At 41.4% G+C, this 22,613-nt stretch overlaps 1 protein-coding gene across 2 annotated transcripts in view; it reads right to left on the reverse strand.

Moving 5' to 3' along the window:
• POC1A (POC1 centriolar protein A) overlaps positions 1-22,613 on the reverse strand; it is a 112,516-nt gene that overhangs the window by 13,214 nt on the left and 76,689 nt on the right. For both annotated transcript variants that reach the window (XM_054034984.1, XM_054034985.1), the window contains exon 10: positions 1,622-1,762. In XM_054034984.1, coding sequence (XP_053890959.1) covers positions 1,622-1,762 — 141 coding nt within the window. The remainder of the gene's footprint in view (positions 1-1,621; positions 1,763-22,613) is intronic.

The raw sequence follows: 22,613 nt of genomic DNA on the forward strand, positions 1-22,613 counted from the left end.
AGGACCAAGAATTAATTGTGGCAAAGGTTACTGCTGACATACATTTTAATAGAATAATCTAGATTTGAATTTAGATTTTTATGCTACCCCCTGTGACGCATGACCAGAAAGGGTTAACTGTCCTTCAGGATGAATGACTCAAATTCAACTCTTAAAGACAAATGGGGAGATAATGTTTGTGTTTTTGAGCATTTACATATATATTGGTAGTGGTCAACAATGTAATCAAACAGTCCCTATCTATGCTATATTCTGTTAATTCAGATATCAAAGGGACATAAATGAACTGTAAACATAGGCTGTCCGCTGTATGAATCTCTTTGAAATATATAGCAAATCATCTGCAAATGGTGGAAAAACAGGCAATTGCCTTATGTTAATTTGTGTGAATAATTAAGGGCGATGCTTAGGAAATGAGAGTCTATTGTTTGCCGAGGGACTCCGAGCTGTCAAAGAACGCCTGAACTATATAAAAATGGGTTGGGTCCTGATCCTATCATCTCAGATCTGCTTAAGCTTTATCAGCGCAAGTTAAAGTCGCAAGATGAGATCCCAGTTAAGCTGGTACTCCCTGGATATAATACTGGACATTGGACTATAACCTATGGACTAAATTCTAAAAGAACTCTTTGTAACTACAAAGCTCATAATCTCTGTTATAAATCTGAAACTCAAGAATTGAACTCATGTCTGTATGTATATTGATCTGTTAACCATACTCTCTCTTTTCTTTTTTAATAAATTTTAGTTAATAAGAATGGGCTGTAAGCATGTATTAGGGTAAGATCTGGAATATTTATTAATATGGAAAGTAATGGGTGTGATCCTTTGGGATTGGTAGAACTTTTTTATGTGATGAAATAAGATTATCATTAATCTTCATCATATCTGACATGGGTAACTAGGTGGAGGCCTGAGGCTGGGTTACTTTAAAGGAACTATGTTTTGGACTTCTAAGTAACCAGTGAGGTATAACAGAAGCTGTTTAGTGCTGGCTTGGTAAATCTAAGTATTGAAATATCCACCAGCTTTGGGGGATGTCTGTTCCATTCTTTGCAGTTCATCCTAATTGAGTGACCTCAGCTGGCTCCCCATGGGACTCCAGTCACACAACCCTACATTATTCTCTAATGAGCTCTAAAGTACTCCCTGAAAAAGTTAAAATTAGTTCCACAAAAGGGGATAAAATATAAGGTGGGATTTTGAAAAGCCATCAGCACTGGCCTAACTCTGCTCTCACTGAAGCCAGTAGAATATGGCACAATGCATATGCCATACATGTTGAATTCAGTAGCCGTTTGTGTTTTACCATAAAGCAAGATAATAGTAGATGGAGATGGGATTATATTTAAATTACAGGTTTTGTGGACTGTAAACTTCTTTATGTCCTTCCAATACTTATTAAAAAAAAACAAACAAACAACATTTTAAGGATATTGTGACAACTTTTTAGATAATTCAGAAATTTGACACTCTCCATCATTCTACAGAGATTTACCAATAAGCTTCTGAGTTTTGAGACTATTCACATTTTTACTTTAAGGATCTATTTCAAAAAGTCCATATTTCACTTGATGACAGAAGATGACCTATTATCATGAGCCTATAAAGCACTTCATACCTGAGTAAGAACATCTAACTGTCCCACAATATGCTCTAGGGTATCTGCAAGACTCGTCTCCTCCTCTTGCTGGTGCTGGTTCCTGGCAGATTCTTGTGTTTTGTTTTTCTTAGGAGGATCACCGCAATCCATTTCTGATTGCTAGGAAAACAAAGAGACACTATATGTTAGTATAATGCAAGCAACAGAAGTATTTCTGCCTCAGGGATAGGTTGCAGTGAAGTATGATCTGTCCTGGAGAACTGAATCTGTGCTATGAAAAGGGACTGATGGTGTTGAAGCAACAGCACACAGCTAGAAATCAGGAAAGCTGCCATGGACTTGTGTGACTTGGGGAAAGTAACCTCTGGAATATGGGGATAATATCTACACCTTATGGAAGTAATGCATGATTCAAGTTACTAAAGATTGTGAAGAGCTATGGGCTACTAGGATGGAAGGTGCTACAGAAATATGAAGTGTACCTGAAGAGAGAGACACCAGGGAGACAATTTGTATACTTTTGCACAAACACAAACATGATTATAAATAATATACAAGTTACCATGGTGATGAACATCTCCTACAATTTTAGTCCAACACTGTAAAAAGCAGAGAGGTTTATATCAATAATACAGGGAACAATAGGCTCTCTTCTCAGATCTAGTGGCTACACTAAACTTGATTTCTACAGTTAAGCATGTAAAATTAAGCAAAAATGTTCCAATACACATATAAGTTAAACATGCATAGTTTGGGTCAGCCATTTTAATTTTGTTTAGATCTTGAACTCACTCTCTCCTCACAAAAACAAGTCAACTTTGAAGTTTCAATCTCAGCTGTTTTTGTTATGCAAGCTTGAGAATTTCACTACATAAACTAACAAACATTTTTGCTAAAACTTCCTCCTCCCGTCCTCCTTAAAAGGTGATCTTTTATGTGAGACAAGCCCCACAACTTTATCTACCTTTTGGATACAAATGAACTGGTGTCAGCTGAATAAAGTGAAAGCTATTTTTTTGTAATATAAAAGCTAACTGCTGGAATAAGTGATGCTGAATGTTCCAATGCTTACTACTTTACATAAACGATCAGAATTCGACATGGATTTGAACCTAAACTCCAGATCCAGACATCCCCAGAACCTGATCCTCCATCACCTTGCACAGTAATTGATAACCAAATAAGAATGTTAGCATCTTTCACTTGCTTGGGACTAGTGTAAATGACTGCAAAATGTCCAAGCCAGAGAACCAGGCACTCAGACTTTGGATTGCTGGAAATCATGCTGCTCAGGCCCATCTCTAATTAGAACGTGGCTAATGACTCCTTGCCTTCTTCACTCCTGACCACAGTATTAATAATCTGTTTCTCTGAGTAATGCTGTTTATTCTGTCACAGCCCTACTTGATGTGAGTCACTTGAATACATTATACAACAATGCTGTAATTTTAAGACTAGGACAAATTCTTACTCCATCTGAAAAATAAATATATATATATATATATATATATAAAAATCAACAGCCCTGCTCCCTCACAATCCACATTAATTCTACATCCCTTAGCGTTTGACGTTAGAAAAGCATAATTGTGAAACATTTGTTTTAAGTATTAATTGCATTGCTTGGTGCCCTACATTCCTTCCAGCTGTTGCTCAATACAAAATAAGGCCCTGATCCTGCACTGGTGCAATTCACTGTCTGCGCAGAACCCCATTGAAGTCCATGGATCAGCAGCCCATCCGGGCAGATCACAAATAAAGTCAGAACCTCATTTGTATACCAGCTTTATTTTAAGCAAAGAAGTTGTTGGGAAGAGGGGGAAACCAGAGCCCTACAAAGAATCTCCAGTTTGTATATTAGATCTGTTCCAGGAATGTTTAACCACCAAGGATTGACTCCAAACAGTGACAGTTTACGGATATAAATTTGCTCTAGCACAAGCTAATCAACTCCAAAGGAAACCTGATAGAACTGCAATTTGTCTGAGTTTACTTAAAAGAAAAATTTGATGTGCTCAGTAGGTGATCAGCATAAAAAAAAACCCAAAATATTCTTCCGTTACTAACCAAACTAATTCTATATTTTGATTGACTGGTCTATAGTTACTCCATACCCATTCCTGTGTATCTGAGCTTCAAGCACACTAACATTATACAAAATCTTCACTTAAAATGTTTACGGACTTTCATGTCTGAACCCATTAGCAGAAGCTAACTCGTTGAAGCAGAAAAATAAGTGTACCGATAAACTGTTATCCTTCTACCTTTAAACAAAGCAAGAAACTGACAGCTTTTCTTTTTAAAAAAAAAATGGTTCAACTTATAATAATCCTGAAAAAAAAATACTTATAAAAGTTTTTTTTTTGTACATCGCATTTAGAGACACTCAAGAAATAAAGGTTTAAGAACCCACTGCCTCAACATTTAGCTGGCACTATCATTATTCTATGTGATCTTCCCTCCCAACAAAAATCATCACTTTTCCTTTTCTGGGGTAGGTCAAAGCATTTTCATCCAGATTTCCATCTTGTTCAGACTCTGGCAAAGCTATTAGACTCTAAAAATATGGATTTGATTAAAATGGGACAGATGATGCTCAGAAGCCTGTAAATGACACTATTGCCCAAAACATCCTAAAACAGAATTCAGTGAGTGTTTTGCCTGTATAAGAAACGGAACCAGTACTTTGCACGGCAAAGGCTGTGTAGAGTAATTAACAGATTTTAAAATATACCAAATCTGAATGGGGCCTCTGGGATGTCTTTTGTGCCCCGCTTAGGGGGGAAAAAAAGCTAGACAAATTATTATTTGTAAAAATGAAGGAAGTTCTCCTTGGTTTAAAAACAAATAGATGGGAAAGAGCCTGTGCTACATAACTGTGTGCCAGGTGAGTGGCAGTTCTTCCAGAAGCAACTTCCAGAAGCAACTTCCAGCCCTTTTGGCTCAGTGCAAGTACAACAATGACACAGGTTGCTGCTGCATTATTGGGAAATAACCTGCCATTATTAACTTGTTACTATGTCCCCCAGATTATAGTGATAAATATCATTATGGGGTCTCAGGAGAGCCTGCAAGAGCCCTCTGGTTCTCTTTTTGTTTTTAATGAAAAGCCCAAGTGCTTGCAAACTTTTCCGTAACAACCACCACCAACTTGTGTCTGGGATACTGGAAGTAGTAATATGGTCTACTGGAATTTTGCACACAACTGAAGAAAAATAAGGAGAATACAAATATCGACATTGTTTTCCATTTTGTCATAGGGCTATTTTTGTTCTTTTTACTGTGCTTTGAAAAAAAGCAGCAGCTATCTTGTATTTAATAGATGTATAGGGTACGTGGTAAGCTGGTGACTACAATGGGACTGGAAGTAGGTTCAAGAGCCCATTCTTCAAGCAGATGAAAAAGAAAAAATGCTGCAAAAATAAAACATGCCATCAAAAGCATGAAATAGGTACTGGCTTCACAATTGTTTCAGCACTGTCAAGTGTCATCATTACATAAAAAGACACCTGTACTCCCTCACAACTACATTATAAGGTAACATGCCAGATGAACTCTGGGGAAGGACACTAAAGACAATGAAACTGCTGTGGAGGTTTAATCTATTTTAGTGAGTTCAAGTGAACAGTTTATTCAGCACAACCGAGTAACTGTATGTGCCATTAAATATTTTATTACAACGTCTGCTTATCAGGCATTGAAAGTATAGCGAGAAGCAACTGAACATTAAAAGAAGAATGGATTAAGCAGTTTTTGAATACAATACAGCTCTTAGCACTCACTTAAATGACACACTTAATATATGGAGATATACCTATCTCATAGAACTAGAAGGGACCTTGAAAGGTCATGGAGTCCAGCCCCCTGCCTTAACTAGCAGGACCAAGTACTGATTTTTGCCCCAGATCCCTAAGTGGCCCCCCCAAGGATTGAACTCACAACCCTGGGTTTAGCAGGCCAATGCTCAAACCACTGAGCTATCCCTCCCCCCATTAAAAAAAAAATTAAGGGACCTCAGGAGGTCATCTAGTCCAACCCCCTGCTCAAAGCACGACCAATCCCCAGACAGATTTTTGTCCCAGATCCCAAAATGGTCCCCTCAAGGATTGAGCTCACAATCCTGGGTTTAGCAGGCCAATACTCAAACCACTGAGCTATCCCTCCTTGATGGGCCATGGACACAGGTGAAATAAATCAGCCTTCATTCCAAAAGTCTTCACATTGAAACTTTTTATGAAAACTGTTCTAACTAGAGAGCATTCTACTAAAGGTACCGTACTGCTGGGTCTTGGACAAGTCAATTTTGGAACATATAAGCCAGTGGAAAATATAAATTGATATGCAATTATATAAAATTACAGCTAGCTTCTGAAAAGCTAATATTAAAAAGGGACACAATCTGCTTAATCACATTTCTATCTGAAACCTTTATACTGACTATTGTTACAATTAACACCCAAGATTAATGTAACTGAAAGTAGGAACAAAAGGGTTTTTTTTTTTGTTTGTTTTTTGCAGTCTATTTTATCCACTTGACAATAACCTGCCTCTAGTCAGTTTCACTATTTCTTGACTTTTAAGTTTCTCCCTTACTTGACAGACCCTCAAAAGCTAAAAAGGGGAGCTAAAAACCCACTTAAAATAAAATGAAAAAAGGAATTAACAATAAGTCAGCCGACACTACTAAAAGGGTACTTTATAAAAAACTGGAATTTTTTAAAGTAATGTTAATTCAGAAAGAAAACAGTTGACAGTCTTTAAACTATGGATAGTCTGATATTAAAAATATTAGACTACGTTTGAGGGCTTAGTTGGAATAAAACAGGAACTAATGGAAAGAAACTGGGTAGTATAGGTGGTCTTATTTGGGTTCTTATTATGCAAGTCAAACAAAGAAGATATTTAAATCTCCTCTTTCAGAGTCATTTTCACTACAGGTAAAATTTTATTTTAACTACATCCGTGGAGAGTAACAGTGACATCCAGTGGAAATTCTCATTAGCTTCAAGATAAACTAATCAGGAAGGTCACAAGTACTACACAATACCAGTTCTTGGGCACTCCCCATCGTGAGGTTCTCTTGTTCCTCCCTGCTCATCGATGCAAAATACCGTTATCCGAACAAATACAACATGATTTTAAAATGTGTAAAACCATTCAAAAGCAGACTATGAGAAGTTATAGAGGGATCTCACCAAACTGGGTGAATGGACAACAAAATAGCATGAAATTCAACACTGAAAAGTGCAAAAGTAAGGTATATTGGAAAAAATCATCCCAGCTATACATACAAAATGAAAGCATCTAAATTAGCTGTTACCACCCAAGAAAGACCTTGGAGTCACAGTGGCTAGTTCTCTGAAAACTTGTGCTCCATGTACCGCAGTGGTCAAAAAGGCTAATAGGAACTATTAGAAAGGGATAGAAAATAAGACAAAATATAATAATCCATAAATCCATGGTAGGCTCACACCTTGAATACTATGTCCAGTTCTGATTGCCCCATCTCAAAAGGGATATAATGGAACTGGATAAAAGTTCAGAAAAGAGCAATAAAGGTGATCCAAGGTTATGGAACAGCTTCCATCTAAGGGGAGAGACTAAAAAGAGTAGGGCTGTACAGCTTAGAAATGAGACGACTAAGGGGGGATATGAAATTACGAATGGTGCGGAAAAAATTAATTGAAAAGTGTCATTTACCCTCTCATACAATATGAAAAAACAGGGATCACACAATGAAATGAATAGGCAACAAGTTTAATACACACAAGAGGAAGTACTTTTTCACACAACTCACAGCTAACCTGTGGAACTCATTGGCATGTGATATTGTGATGACCAAAAGTATAACTGGGTTCAAAAAAAGAACTGGATACGTTTATGGAGGATAAGTTGGTCCATCAATGACTATTAGCCAAAACAGTCAGGCTGCAACCCCATGATCAGGGCAACCCTAAACCTCTGACTACAGGAAGTCAGGAGTGGAAGTCATGGATGGAGCATTCCATAATTGCCCTATTCTACACCTTCCCCCTGAAGTCTGGTACAGGCCACCATTAGAAACAGGATATTAGGCAAGATGGACCATAGTCTGATAATATGGCAGCTCTTACGCTTCCTTGTCAAGTCAGTCTTAGCATTTGAATTTCTAGAATGCTCCAATTTGGAACTATTCCACAAATCAACATATTTGCATCTGTAGCTAAGAAAACACAAGCTGTACTAATTTGGAGGAACACTCAGATACACACCACTATGGCTCATCTCTAGAGGCAGCCCCTCAGTCTAGCACACAACTAGTTTTTGATTCTCTAAAAAAAAGAGAGCTTATCCCCGAAACACCATGCACGTTTTCGTTTACAGTATACTTCTACACAGTGTAAATGCAGGATAGATCGGATAGCCCACATGTGCATACATCAACTTTATCCAAAAATATTTTGAAAGGAATCCCCTTTTCCTTTTGCTGGCACAGAGAATGGTAAGTTATAACATTAATACATGGCTCATCTACATTAGCGCCCTTGTTTTTTGTAAACCATGGAGTATTCATTCTAGTATTCCATGATTATATGGAAGATAAACACGTTAATTTCAATCAATCAAGTAACTTTAAACTTAAAAGGCACCATTGCCAGCTGCCTGACGCATCTTCCTACACTGATCAGACTAGGCACTGACAAATTTGGGATATTTCCAGTGAAAGGGCATCACCATCTAGCTTTGCTAAATAAGGAACAAAATAAAATGCTGATGGGGAGGACAGCTAATGGCCAGTTAGCGATCTTACCACATGTATTTCAATAATCAATTCAAGACAAAGAGCTCATGAACAAAAAGGGGAGGAAATGTTTATGGAAAAAATTTAGATTTCCATAGAAGACATTTGAGTGTACATGCGCTCATTCCTTTAACACCCACTTCCTCCCCAGCATTTTTATTTAAAAAAAAAAAAAAAAAGAGCAGCAGTTCCTCTTTTCTACAGATGGGCATTCCTAGCACAAGCTTCTCTTTTCCCTACCCCTTTCCTCCTGTTTACCTTGCTCTTCTCCTTCACTTTCTCGGTCTCACCTTGTTCTACTCAGCTGTGCTTTATCTTTAGCAAATGTCACTTTGCAGACTAAGAGACAACTGTTATTAGATAAGTGTTTAAAGGTAACGTCCAGAAACATAAAAAAACAACAGAATTCCTATAATGTCTCTTCAGAGTGACCAATTTCCATGGCATCCATGCATTCTATTTGGTTTGTATTTTGTGCCAAAATTCCATGGTATCCATGGTTTCCATCCCTTATTATGCTCACGTTTTCTGGGCCATATTTTCCTTGTTTCCATGCCAGAGCTGGAAGAAAATAGTAGTCTGTGGTGTTTTCCAGGCAGGAGAGAATATCTAGTATATACTGACTACAACAGCGTTTAAAAGAGAACTGGATAAATTCATGGAGGTAAGTCCATTAATGGCTATTAGCCACGATGGGTAAGGAATGGTGTCCCTAGACTCTGTTTGTCAGAGGGTGGAGATGGATGGCAGGAGAGAGATCACTTGATCATTACCTGTTAGGTTCACTCCCTCTGGGGCACCTGGCATTGGCCACTGTCGGTAGACAGGATACTGGGCTAGATGGACCTTTGGTCTGACCCAGTATGGCCATTCTTATGTAGTAGTTGGCTCTCAGTCCTGTGGTAAGACTCTGTGTTATTTTTGGCAAGAAAAACTTTACACCTCAGATTACTTATAAAGACTAGTGAGTACTTACCTCCTTAACAGAGACGTTTTGGAGCCAGTGTCTAATGCAGGTTGAGAAACTCAAATGACGGGATAATAAAAGCAAACAATGGAAGAACTAATTCCATGATCTTACTATGGAAAGTTAAATCATAGGAAGAGATTTTTTGGTGAAATGTCGCACAAAGTTTCCAGGTCCTTTTCCACTCCAGTAACAATTTGAACTATCTAATTACCACAGTGATCAAAGAACCTGCCAAATACTGTGTGAATTTGTTAAGAAGACTACATCGGGAGGTTGTGGAAGCTTTTTCACTGGAGATTTTCAAAAGGAGGCTGGATAGCCATCTGTCTTAGATGGTTTAGATCTAACAAATCCTGCATCTTGGCAGAGGGCTAGATCAGATGACCCTTGCAGTCCCTTCTAACCCTGTGATTTATGACTTTACGTACATGCGTAACATTTTGTAACTAGCAAAGGTATGACCAGGTGTGCAATTATAGAGCCAGATGTCTGGTGCCCCCTTAGAAGGATAATTTTTTGGGAAGGTGGAACTTCAAGTGCTATCCGCTGGTCCTAAAGAAAAAGCTTCATTCTATTTATAGTAAAGAGAAGCCAGAGGCAGGATTCACATCAGAAGTTTTCACTAGGTAGCATAACAGCCAATTGTATTGATTTTTAGATTAACATTGTGACTTATTCCTTCCTGCTCTCTCAGATCAGGTGATTAGACTCTTTTCTTCTTGCTCCTGCTACTTCCCAAACCCAGGAGGCAGGTCTTCTGATCTCTGATTAGAGGAGGTAGTTTTAGTTTTACCTTCCCGAACCCTCCTTGGCCAGCCTATCTCCCTATCACAATGCAGCCTGAGCATTTTTGGCAAGAGACATCAACAGCTTGAGTATCTAAACACCCAAAGCACTGCAAGTCTTGGATGCACACAACATGCTATGTGACTTCAGAAGGATTAAAAAAAAAACAAAAAAACAAAAAAAACCCCACAATACAAATTCAGAACAGTTTCTGTGCTTCAGGCACCCTGACATGAATTCTGTACTAGGACCAGGAGGGGAATTTGAACAGGAGAGTTAGTCCGAAGGACTTCTTCCAAAAAGCCCTACTGACTACTGTTTTATAAACCACTCAAGATAATTCAAGGAAAGTATATGAATGAATAGCTATCAACACACCAATATTTTAGGTGCTTATGTACAAGTGTTCTTAGATGTATGTGTAACTGGGTGCTTTTAAAAATCAAAAGACATAGGCTCAATGACAGCAAGCAAGACACACTTGAATGACACCTTCAATAAAACAACACAGCAGAAGCTGCTATGATTTACATTTAGTGTTTCACTTTATTTACTGGTGTCATTAATTCCTTTGTAGTCAAATAAGAAATTACAACAGTAACATTTTCATTTGGTATTTCACTCACTTTAAACTATTAGTGCAAAGAAACAGTCTATGGTTTTAAAATTAGCTAAGGAGTGAATCATTTATGCCACCCATCTCTCTCTAAAGCTGGCATAAAATAATGGTTTGGGGGGAAAAACAAATCTTGCTTCTGTCTCTCTGAATTATGCCTGAAGTATTAAAATAAGCCACAAAGCAGCAGCATAAGTGGGTGAATTTACATTAATTAGCCTGAAATGGCACTCCTGAAATAAAGGTAAATTTTCCCCTCTCCAATAATGCCTTGTCGTGACTTGCTTTATTGTCCAATAGGCTGAACACTCAATAAGTACCAGTTATTAGCCGAAGAACAAGTCTACTCACTGCTACAGGAGGAAAATAAAAGTCTGATCATTCTCATTTGTATTTCTGCAAAAAAAAAAAAAAAAAAAAAAATCTTGTCTAAGCAGAACACTCTCTCTTAAGGAAAATAATTGTCTCAGACTTGGCTGTTAATATCTATTAATCTTCATAGTGGTTAAATCAAATCACTCAATGAATCTTCAAAAGCAAAAGCTGATGCAGCATATCTCCTGCTTTGAGGAGACAATGTGGGAAAAGGTGAGTAAACAATCGGAGGCTAGGGAAGACTATGAGAGCGTTACAGCTCAAAGTAAGAGGACAGCATAAAGTTTTAGCATCCCTGTCCATCAATACAGTCAACGCAGCAGGAGTAAACACAATAATCTCAAGGGAGGAATACTTTAAAAGGTGGGGAATACTATACGCTTGTGAAAAGATCTGTCATTTTAGTTGGCTGCTAAAAGTGCACAAAAAAGACTAGAAAGCTGTTTCAAGATACCCTACCAATATGGTTTACATAAGCCCAGATTTTTAAAAAGTATTTAGATATTGCTGCAGTTAGTGTTGCAATGCTTAGCTGATTTGGGAGCCTATGTTTTATTTTCACTGCTTGCTTTGATACAGTTTGCAATCAAATGTACGTACCTTGCTCGCTCTGCATCTGAGATAATGTTTCATGAAAAACATAGTCTTGTTTGTCTAGCTCTGTTCAGGTAAATTCAGACACCTTTCTAACATCCAAGATGCAATTGACTCCCTCTAATTGTGTCTTGTCTTCACCAAATCTGGTGCTGCTGCAAGGTTTATTGAGGTATTTACACTAGTGGTCACAACAATGGGACTCTTTCCTCCCACATACCCACTCCCCAAACCACTCAATTTAGTGCTATGAGTGGCCCGAGACTAATAAACAGTCTTCGCAACTCAAGTCACTATCTTCAAAACAGATATAGAACTTACAGCTGTAAACTTCCACAACCAACATGTCTCAACCCTAACCTAGAATGGTCTTCTGCTAGAAGACAGCTCTGTTTATATGCCCTTTTGACCCATGGCTGTCTGCTGGAGGCTGCTAAAAAGGTGCCATCAACTGTGGATTTTAAACAGTTTAATTAAATCCCAACTTCGAGAATCATTTCTCTAGAATGCTTTGAGCATCTTGTTGGATATCAAAATGTTTTTAACCATTCAATATGTAATTCACCAGCTCTCTTAGAAGTAGAATAAAAGCAATCATCTCCCAGAAAATGAAATTTGTAAGTTTATTGATGTAAGGCTCCTGATCAAAAAGTAAAACATGAGCTATGAGTGCATATTTCATACAATTTGGCTTAACATAGCTTAGCATATATTATACAGTAAATGAAATTGGTAATAAAGGTCCAGTTGTCATTTCCAATTTGGAAAAGGTTACACATATGCAAAACAAAACTGCGCAGAAAAAAAATGCAGTTTTAAATCTATAATTTAAGACACATCTGTACTCACTATGCTCTGCCCCTCAACTAGAAAGCCAGACAGACAAAAAAAAACATTTGTTAGTAGGAATAAACTCTGAAATTAAATGACAATTGCATTTTTTTTTTTTTTTTTTTTAAGAGTACAACTTATAGCAACAGACTTCCTAAAAAAAGTGGCATCTGAGACCTTGGCAATATGGAAGTGCCAGGCTAAGTGATTCAGAGACATTTACAGGTAAATAGTTTCCTTCCTGTAACTCAGATACATGACTCTAGAACTACCTAGCAGCCCCCTTTTACAGAAAACGGAATATGGAAGGAAAAGATTGTTCAGGAACAAGTGCCACCAGCACTTTACAGATAAAGGTTGCATCTGCTGTGACATGTCAATGCTTTAAGGCTGGGTGAAAGAATGCAAAGAAGTCCAAAATATGGCATTGCAAATCTTAACCTGTCTTATGGGCATCCTCTCTCTTAGCCAAAGATGGACGCAAAGACCTGACGCTGCTTGTGTATTTGTAATGGTTCTGGGTAGTAATTTGAACCACCTTCCAACAATCTTAGAGATGACTTGTTTTATTTTATTAATGTTTGCACTACCAATTAATATTATATCTGAAATATTTCTGGTAAGACATAGTCCTCTGCCACCCAATGCTGAGGATGCTGAAGAACTGAACTTGCAATGTTCTAATTCCATCATCTGTGGAAAGCATGCACCCAAGTGTGAACATCCATTATACATTCTTTTTATTTAATTAGAAACTTCTGCACAGAGTTTTTATTAATCAGCAAGGATGGGAAATAAAAACCCAGGAAAAGTGAAACAATGAGATTTTCATAATGTGACTTCATTCAACTCGGACAATGGTTCTTTAAGCATCACAGCTTGTCAAACGCTACAGTTTAATACAGGCCAGTAAAAAGACTTGTAGGAATTGAAAACAGTTCATTAAAACTATAGAAACATAGAATCATAGAAGATTAGGATTGGAAGAGACCTCAGGAGGTCATCTAGTCCAACCCCCTGCTCAAAGCAGGGCCAACTCCAACTAAATCATCCCAGCGAGGGCTTTGTAAAGCTGGGCCTTAAAAACCTCTAAGGATGGAGATTCTACCTCCCTAGGTAACCCATTCCAGTGCTTCACCACCCTCCTAGTGAAATAGTGTTTCCTAATATCTGCAACTTGAGACCATTGCTCCTTGTTCTGTCATCTGGCACCACTGAGAACAGCCAAGCTCCATCCTCTTTGGAACCCCCCTTCAGGTAGTTGAAGGCTGCTATCAAATCCCCCCTCACTCTTCACTTCTGCAGACTAAACAAGCCTAATTCCCTCAGCCTCTCCTCACAAGTCATGTGCCCCAGCCCCCTGATCATTTTCGTTGCCCTCCGCTGGACTCTCTCCAATTTGTCCACATCCTTCCTGTAGTGGGGGCCCCACAACTGGACACAATACTCCAGATGTGGCCCCACCAGTGCCGAATAGAGGGGAATGATCACTTCCCTCGATCTGCTGGCAATGCTGCTACTAATGCAGCCCAATATGCCATTAGCCTTCTTGGCAACAAGGGTACACTGCTGACTCATATCCAGGTTCTTGTCCACTGTAATCCCCAGGTCCTTGTCCACTGTAATCCCCAGGTCCTTTTCTGCAGAACTGCTGCTTAGCCAATCGGCCCCTAGCCTGTAGAGGTGCATGGGATTCTTCCATCCTAAGTGCAGGACTCTGCACTTGTCCTTGCTAAACCTCATCAGATTTCTTTTGGCCCAATCCTCCAATTTGTCTAGGTCACTCTGGATCCTATCCCTACCCTCCAGCATATCTACCTCTCCCCCCAGCCTAGTGTCATCTGTGAACTTGCTGAGGATGCAATCCATCCCATCATCCAGATCATTAATAAAGATGTTGAACAAAACCGGCCCCAGGACTGACCCCGGGGCACTCCGCTTGATACCAGCTGCCAACTAGGCATCGAGCCATTGATCACTACCTGTTGAGCCCGACAATCTAACAAGCTTTCTATCCACCTTATAGTCCATTCATCCAATCCATACTACTTTAATTTGCTGGTAAGAATACTGTGGGAGACCTATCAAAAGCTTTGCTAAACTCCAGATATATCACGTCCACTGCTTTCCCCATATCCACAGACCCAGTTATCTCATCATAGAAGGCAATCAGGTTGGTCAGGCATGACTTGCCCTTGGTGAATCCATGTTGACTGTTCCTGACCATCTTCCTCGCCTCCAAGTGTTTTAAAATGGTTTCCTTGAAGACCTGCTCCATGATTTTTCCAGGGTCTGGGGTGAGGCTGACCGATTTGTAGTTCCCTGGGTTCTCCTCCTTCTCTTTTTTAAAGATGGGCACTATATTTGCCTTTTTCCAATTATCCGGAGACATTTGTGTAAGTATTGCAAGAAAGGTCTGCCATACATTGCATAGTTATCTGCTAATATATTGACAGCTCTAGTCCTGTACAAAACTTTTAGAGGTCTTTGTTCCCTGTAATGCACACATATTTTGAAGATGCACGTTTTCTATAAAGAAATATAAAGCTGCTGCCATCAAATCCAGTTTGAAAAAAGAAGACTCCCCCAATTTATTATAGGTGACGTGGAATGATATCTACAGTTATGATTGCCTAACACTTTCCATTATCAGACCCCGGTTTTCAGCTGTTTATAACCAACATTGTCAAATTTTAATAATTTGTGCTGAAATTTTCCATGGTGTCTGCCTGCCTCAGGCTGAATTTTTTTGAAAGTTTCAGCCATTCCAGAGCATAAGTTAGGGAAACATGTTCTTGAAGAGGAAACAGAAATTCCACCATGTGGCATCATGCTGACATCTACAGAGGTCATCAGCAGGGTTGGAACCTTTAGATCCATTGCACTGAGCTAACAGAGTAAGTGATAGCAGTAGTAGACTGTCATCCACTAAGTGGAGCAACACTAGAGGAGGGGGATAAGACTCCCACTGCACCATTCTACAGTAATCAAACGTTGCACTATCACTCCTCTTCAGTGCGGTGTTTTTGGCTATTCCTGTAGAATGCAGCAGCGGTTTATTTGAAGGGTAAGGTACAGATTGTGCAGGGCATTATCTGTTATTGGGAGTTCTCGCTCCATGCAGCTAGATGAAAATTCACGCCAAGAGGGGATACAACAGCAAATAGAAAAAAAATGCTAAAAAGAAAGTATGAGCTAATGCCAAAAATAGAGATAGTTACTAATTTGAGAACCAAGAGGTCAGAACAGAAAAAACATCTGATACATGAGTAATTCAGGAAGAATTTACTTACATAAAGAATGACTGGATAATGGAATGAATGCAGCACTCAGCAATAAGAGCAATGTGACAGACCACAGGGCAAATGTGGAAAAGAAAATGGTACAAAATGCTACACAGATTTAGCTGGGAGTAAAATGAGACAGGTAGATTTGGATAGTCTATAAATTCATAGATCTTAGCCTCCTCCAGGATACTAGGCAAGGGTGCCTGCTACTTCCATTGCTTTTTTATTTGGCTCTTGAGCCCCTGGCAGTAGCTATATAGGCTCATCTAGATACCCGAGGCATATAACTAGTTCCATGGAATATAAATTGATGTTCTATGCAGCGAATGCCCTTTGGTATATATTCAAACCAGAAACCACTATTCCAGCTCTCCTATCACTAATTCAAAAATTCAGAGCAGTATCTAGTACTAACTAAATTGGGGAAAATTGAAACTATTGGAAATCTCCTGGTTATCATGTAGTGGGATTTTTTCTCAGTGGAATTTCCATAGGCAAACTGATGCAATCAAGTAACTAGGTATAAAAGTACCAAGAAACATTAATGAACTATTTTCTCTCATGTAGCTAGTGATACAAATAGGTGGCATCCTCTCTCCCTGAGCCTATGGGGAAGGGTTAATGCAATAAAAATGAATAGTCTGCCTAGGCTCCTCTGTATTCTAAATAGCCTAAATATCCTTCCATCTTATTCTAGACAATTTAACAACATTATGAGAGCTTTTTTGTGGGGTCCAAGTCAATACCCATGACTACCATTTAAAAAGGCCAGCTACCTTTAGTCTGGGTAGGGTTGGGCTCCCAGACCTGCAAAATTACTATTATGCTTTTATCATGTCAGAGGCCAAAGTGGGTCCAGCATACTAACCCTGGTATACGCGCATGGGCGGAAACTGAATGGGTATTGATTAGGGCTGTCGACTAATCATAGTTAACTCACGTGATTAACTCAAACATTAATTGCAATTAAAAAAAATAACTGCAATTGATTGTAGTTTTAATTGCATGGTTAAATAATAGAATACCAATTGAAATGTATTAAATATATTTGGATGTTTTTCTACATTTTCAAATATATTGATTTCAGTTACAATACAGAATACAAAGTGTACAGTGCTCACTTTATATTTTTTATTACAAATAGTTGCACTGTAAAAATGATAAAAGATAGTGTTTTTCAATTCACCTCATACAAGTACTGTAGTGCAATCTCTTTATTATGAAAGTATCAGAAGGGGTAGCTGTGTTAGTCTGGATCTGTAAAAAGCGACGAAGTCCTGTGGCACCTTATAGACTAACAGACATATTGGAGCATAAGCTTTTGTGGGTGAAAACCCACTTTGTCTGATGCATGAAAGTGCAACTTACAGATGTAGACGTGGAGGCTGCATGAAGGGTCTGGGCTATACTAGCTAAGGGGTACCAATTTCATCCTCCCCATTATGCAAGAGCATCTATCTGGGTAACCCAGCCTTGCATATTGGGGAGAAAAAACTATAATTTGGAAGAAGTGGCTGAGCAAGCATCATATGGATTTCCCAATTAGTCATGGATAAGGGCTGCCTCTCTTTTCCAACACTTAGGCCTGGTCTACACTATGAGTTTAGGTCGAATTTAGCAGCATTAAATTGAATTAAGCCTGGACACGTCCACATGACGAAGCCCTTTTTTCGACTTAAAGGACCCTTTACATCGGTTTCTTTACTCCACCTCCGACGAGGGGATTAGCGCTGAAATCGGCCTTTCCGGGTCGAATTTGGGGTAGTGTGGACGGAATTCGACGGTATTGGCCTCCGGGAGCTATCCTAGAGTGCTTCATTGTGACCGCTCTGGACAGCGCTCTCAACTCAGATGCACTGACCAGGTAGTTAGGAAAAGCCCCGCAAACTTTTGAATTTCATTTCCTGTTTGCCCAGCGTGGAGAGCACAAGTGACCACGCAGAGCTCATCAGCAGGTAACCATGATGGAGTCCCAGGATCGCAAAAGAGCTCCAGCATGGACCGAATGGGAGGTATGGGATCTGCTCGCCAGATGGGGAGACAAATCAGTGCTAGCTGAACTCCGTTGCAGTAAACGAAATGGCAAAATATTAGAAAAAGTCTCAAAAGCCATAACAGGGATGCACAGCAGTGCCGTGTGAAAATTGAGGAGCTAAGGCAAGCCTACCACAAAGCCAGAGAGGCAAACGGAAGGTCCGGGGCAGAGCCGCAGACATGACGCTTCTACGCGGAGCTGCATGCCATGCTAGGGGGTGCAGCCACCACTACCCCAACCGCGTGCTTTGACTCCATCAATGGAGAAGCACGCAACAGGAAAGCAAGTTTGGGGTACGAGGAAGATGATGATGAAGACAATGAAGATAGCTCACAGCAAGGAAGTGGAGAAACCGGTTTCCCCAACAGCCAGGATATATTTATCACCCTGGACCTGGAACCAGTAACCCCCGAACTCACCCAAGGCGTGCTCCCAGACCCTGAGGACACACAAGGGACTTCTGATGAGTGTACCTTTGTAAAGATTACACATGGTTTAAAAGCAAGCGTGTTTAATGATTAATTTGCCCTGGCAATCGCGGCCAGTACAGCTACTGGAAAAGTCTGTTAACGTGTATGGGGATGGAGCGGAAATCCTCCAGGGACATCTCCAGAAAGCTCTCCTTCATGTACTCCCAAAGCCTTTGCAAAAGGTTTCTGGGGAGGGCTGCCTTATCCCATCCGCCATGGCAGGACACTTTACCACGCCAGGCCAGTAGCACGTAGTCTGGAATCATTGCATAACAAAGCATGGCAGCGTATGGTCCCGGTGTTTGCTGGCATGCAGACAACATCCATTCCTTAACTCTCTTTGTTATCCTCAGGAGAGTGATATCATTCACGGTCACCTGGTTGAAATGGGGTGATTTTATTAAGGTGACATTCAGAGGTGCCCGTTCCTGCTCGGCTGAACAGAAATATTCCCCACTGTTAGCCACACAGTGGGGGGAAGGGGTGAAGTGATCATCCCAGAGAATTGTGTGTGTGTGTGTTTGGGGGTGTGGGGGGGTTAGTTGGGTTTGTGCTGCATGTTAACCCAGAAACCGCAGCCTCTCCTTTTACATTGCAAACCCATTTTAAATGGCCAACCCAAAGGGTGCTTGGTATGGGAAATGAGGGCGCTGCTGTTTGAAACCATTCCCACATGTTATGAAGGTTAAAAAAGCCAAAAGACTGTGGCTTACCATGGCAGCCTGCAAGCCAAATTCTGTTGTCTGGCACTGTGTGAGTGATCTCTCACGCCAAACCAGCAGGCCCTCAATATAAGAGGAAAAATGCGACCTTGTAACGAAAGCACATGTGCTGTGTAATGTGAACAGCAAAATTTAACGTGAAAGAGTGTACCCATTGTTCTCTAAAATGTGTCTTTTTTAACCACCTCTCTCTTCTCCTCCACGAGCTGCAAATGTTTCTCCTTCACAGAGGCTAGTGAAGATTAGAAGGAGAAAATGGCGGACTCGGGATGATATGTTCTCGGCGCTCCAGATGTCCTCCCACGCTGACAGAGCACAGCAGAATGCGTGGAGGCAGTCAATGTCAGAGTGCAGAAAAGCACAATATGAATGATAGGAGAGGTGGCGGGCTGAAGAGAGCAAGTGGCGGGCTGAAGAGAGCAAGTGGCGTCATATTGCTGACAGAAGGCAAGAGTCGATGATGCTCCGGCTGCTGGAGCATCAAACTGATATGCTCCAGCTTATGCTTGAACTGCAGGAAAGGCAGCAGGAGCAGAGACCGCCGCTACATCCCCTGTGTAACCAATAGCCCTCCTCCCAAGTTCCATAGCCTCCTCACCCAGACACCCAAGAACTCGGTGGGGGGGCCTCTGGTCACCCAGCCACTCCACCCCAGACGATTGCCCAACCATCAGAAGGCTGGCCTTCAATAACAGTTAAAGTTTTAAAGTTTTAAACTGCAGTGTGTCCTTGTCCTTCACTTCTCCCCCACCCCTCCCGGGGTGCCTTGGCAGTTATCCCCCTAGTTGTGTGATGAATTAATAAAGAATGCATGAATGTGAAGTAACAATGATTTTATTGCCTCTGCAAGCGGTACTCGAAGGGGTGAGGGGAGGGTGGTTAGCTTACAGGGAAGTAGAGTGAACTGGGGCGGAGGGGTTCATCAAGGAGAAACAAACAGAACTGTCACACTGTAGCCTGGCCAGTCACAAAACTGGTTTTCAAAGTTTCTCTGATGCGCACCACGCCCTGCTGTACTCTAACCGCCCTGGTGTCTGGCTGCGCGTAATCAACGGCCAGGCGATTTGCCTCAAGCTCCCACCCCGCCATAAATGTCTCCCCCTTACTCTCACAGATATTGTGGAGCGCACAGCAAGCAGCAATAACAATTGGAATATTGGTTTCGCTGAGGTCTATCCAAGTCATTAAACTGCATCAGCGCGCTTTTAAACGTCCAAATGCACATTCTACCACCGTTCTGCACTTGCTCAGCCTATAGTTGAACAGGTCCTGACTACTGTCCAGGCTGCTTGTTTACGGCTTCATGAGCTATGGCATTAAGGGGTAGGCTGGGTCCCCAAGGATAACTATAGGCATTTCAACATCCCCAGTGGTTATTTTCTGGTCCGGGAAGTAAGTCCCTTCCTCCAGCTTTTGAAACAGATCAGAGTTCCTGAAGACGCGAGCATCATGTACCTTTCCCGGCCATCCCACGTTGATGTTAGTGAAACATCCCTTGTGATCCACCAGGGCTTGCAGCAGCATTGAAAAGTACTGTTTTCGGTTTATGTACTCGGTGGCTTGGTGCTCCCGTGCCAAGATAGGGATATGGGTTCCGTCTATCGCCCCACCAGAGTTAGTGGATGGCTTTGCTGCAATGGGATTCCCTATGATCTGCACATTTCCCCGAGTCACTACCCTTGATATCACCAGGTCTTTGATTGCGTTGGCTACTTGGATCACAGCAGCCCGCATAGTAGATTTGCCCACTCCAAATTGATTCCCGACCGACCGGTAGCTGTCTGGCATTGCAAGCTTCCACAGGGCTATCGCCATTCGCTTCTCAACTGTGAGGGCTGCTCTCATCCTGGTATTCTGGCGCTTCAGGGCAGGGGAAAGCAAGTCACAAAGTTCCATGAAAGTTTACGCATGTGAAAGTTTCGCAGCCACTGGGAATCTCCCACACTTGCAACACGATGTGGTCCCACCAGTCTGTGCTTGTTTCCCAGGCCCAGAATCGGCGTCCCATCCCATGAACCTGCCCCAGTAACACCATGATTTGCACACTGCTGGGGCCTGTACTTTGGGAGAGGTCTATGTCCATGTCAATTGCTTCATCACGCTCGTCGCTGCGCTGCAATCGCCTGGTTTTGCTTTGGCATGTTCTGGCTCTGCATATACTCTAGGAAAATGCACCTGGTGTTCATAGTGCTCATAATTGCCGGGGTGATCTGAGCAGGCTCCATGATCCCAGTGCTATGGCATCTGGGCTGAAAAAAGACGCGAAACTACTGTCTGACGGAGGGAGGAAGGAGGGGCAAGTGACCACATGGCTTACAGGGAATTAAAATCAACAAAGGTGGCTGTGCATCAGGTAGAAACACAAACAACTGTCACACAGAATGGCTCCCCCCAAACATTGAACTCAAAACCCTGGGTTTAGCAGGCCGTTGATTTCCCGAAGGGAGGGGGAAGCAAATGAATACAGAACAAATCTGGTCCATTTACTCTTTGGATCCACTCCAGCTATCTTTTACATCTTAGGCTGGCAGCAGACGGTGCAGCATGACTGATAGCCATCGGCATCTTCTGGGTGCTTGGCAGAAGATGCTGCATTACGATTGCTAGCCATCATCATCAAGATGGTTCAATAGGACTGCCGGCAGGACTGAGTCTCCAGGAGACAAAACATGTCTGCCCAGGCGCCTCTGACCGAACTCACTGAGGAGTACGACGACGGAGGATACCAGTCGTAATACAGCATCTGCTGCCAAAAGGCAAGAAGCTGCTGCAGTATAGCAATGCAGTCCCACATCTGCCAGCACTGAGATAGCCGATGACGGCTACCAGTCATACTGCACCGTCTACTGCCAAAAGGTAATTACCTGCTGTTGTGTAGCAATGCAGTACCACGATGACATATGGTGACGGTGAGCTGAGCAGGCTCCATGCGTGCCGTGGTATGTCATCTGCACAGGTAACCCAGCCTATGCAGTGTAACCTGGGGAACTGGGCAGATCCATGCTCCCTAATCCACCGTGTGGGGATCTCACTAACCCCACATATGTATACCAGACCAGTGAAACTAAATGGGGTAGGGACCACGGCACTGGTTGATTCGGGGAGTGCTATCATGCTTATCTCAGGGAAGCTCGTGAAGCATAGTCAGCTGCTACAGGCTAAACATACGGGGATAACATGTGTCCATGGGACAGTTAGTTACTACCCCACCATCCCAGTAAAAAAAAAATCGAGATCCAAGGGAATACTACTGAGGCAGCAGCAGGTGTAGTCCCTAAACTCCCATACCCGGTGCTCATAGGGAGGGACTTCCCAGGGTTTGTAAACTTACTCCCAGTAGGGGGATTGGAGAAAGATGGGGACCCTAAAATTGGTGAGGCATCCACAGCAGACTGTCAACCTCCAATCTTCTCTGAAATATCCCCAGATTTGTTCTCCACTCCCAGACAGGGTAGAAAGACAAAGAAGGGAAAGAAGGGCAGCTAAGGCCTTGGGAACCCGAATACTGACCCAAAGCCAGAGGGTCGCTCTTGTCGGTAGGCA

The sequence above is a fragment of the Malaclemys terrapin genome, chromosome 7, assembly GCF_027887155.1.
Source record: "Malaclemys terrapin pileata isolate rMalTer1 chromosome 7, rMalTer1.hap1, whole genome shotgun sequence".
In the NCBI taxonomy this organism is placed as follows: domain Eukaryota; kingdom Metazoa; phylum Chordata; order Testudines; family Emydidae; genus Malaclemys; species Malaclemys terrapin.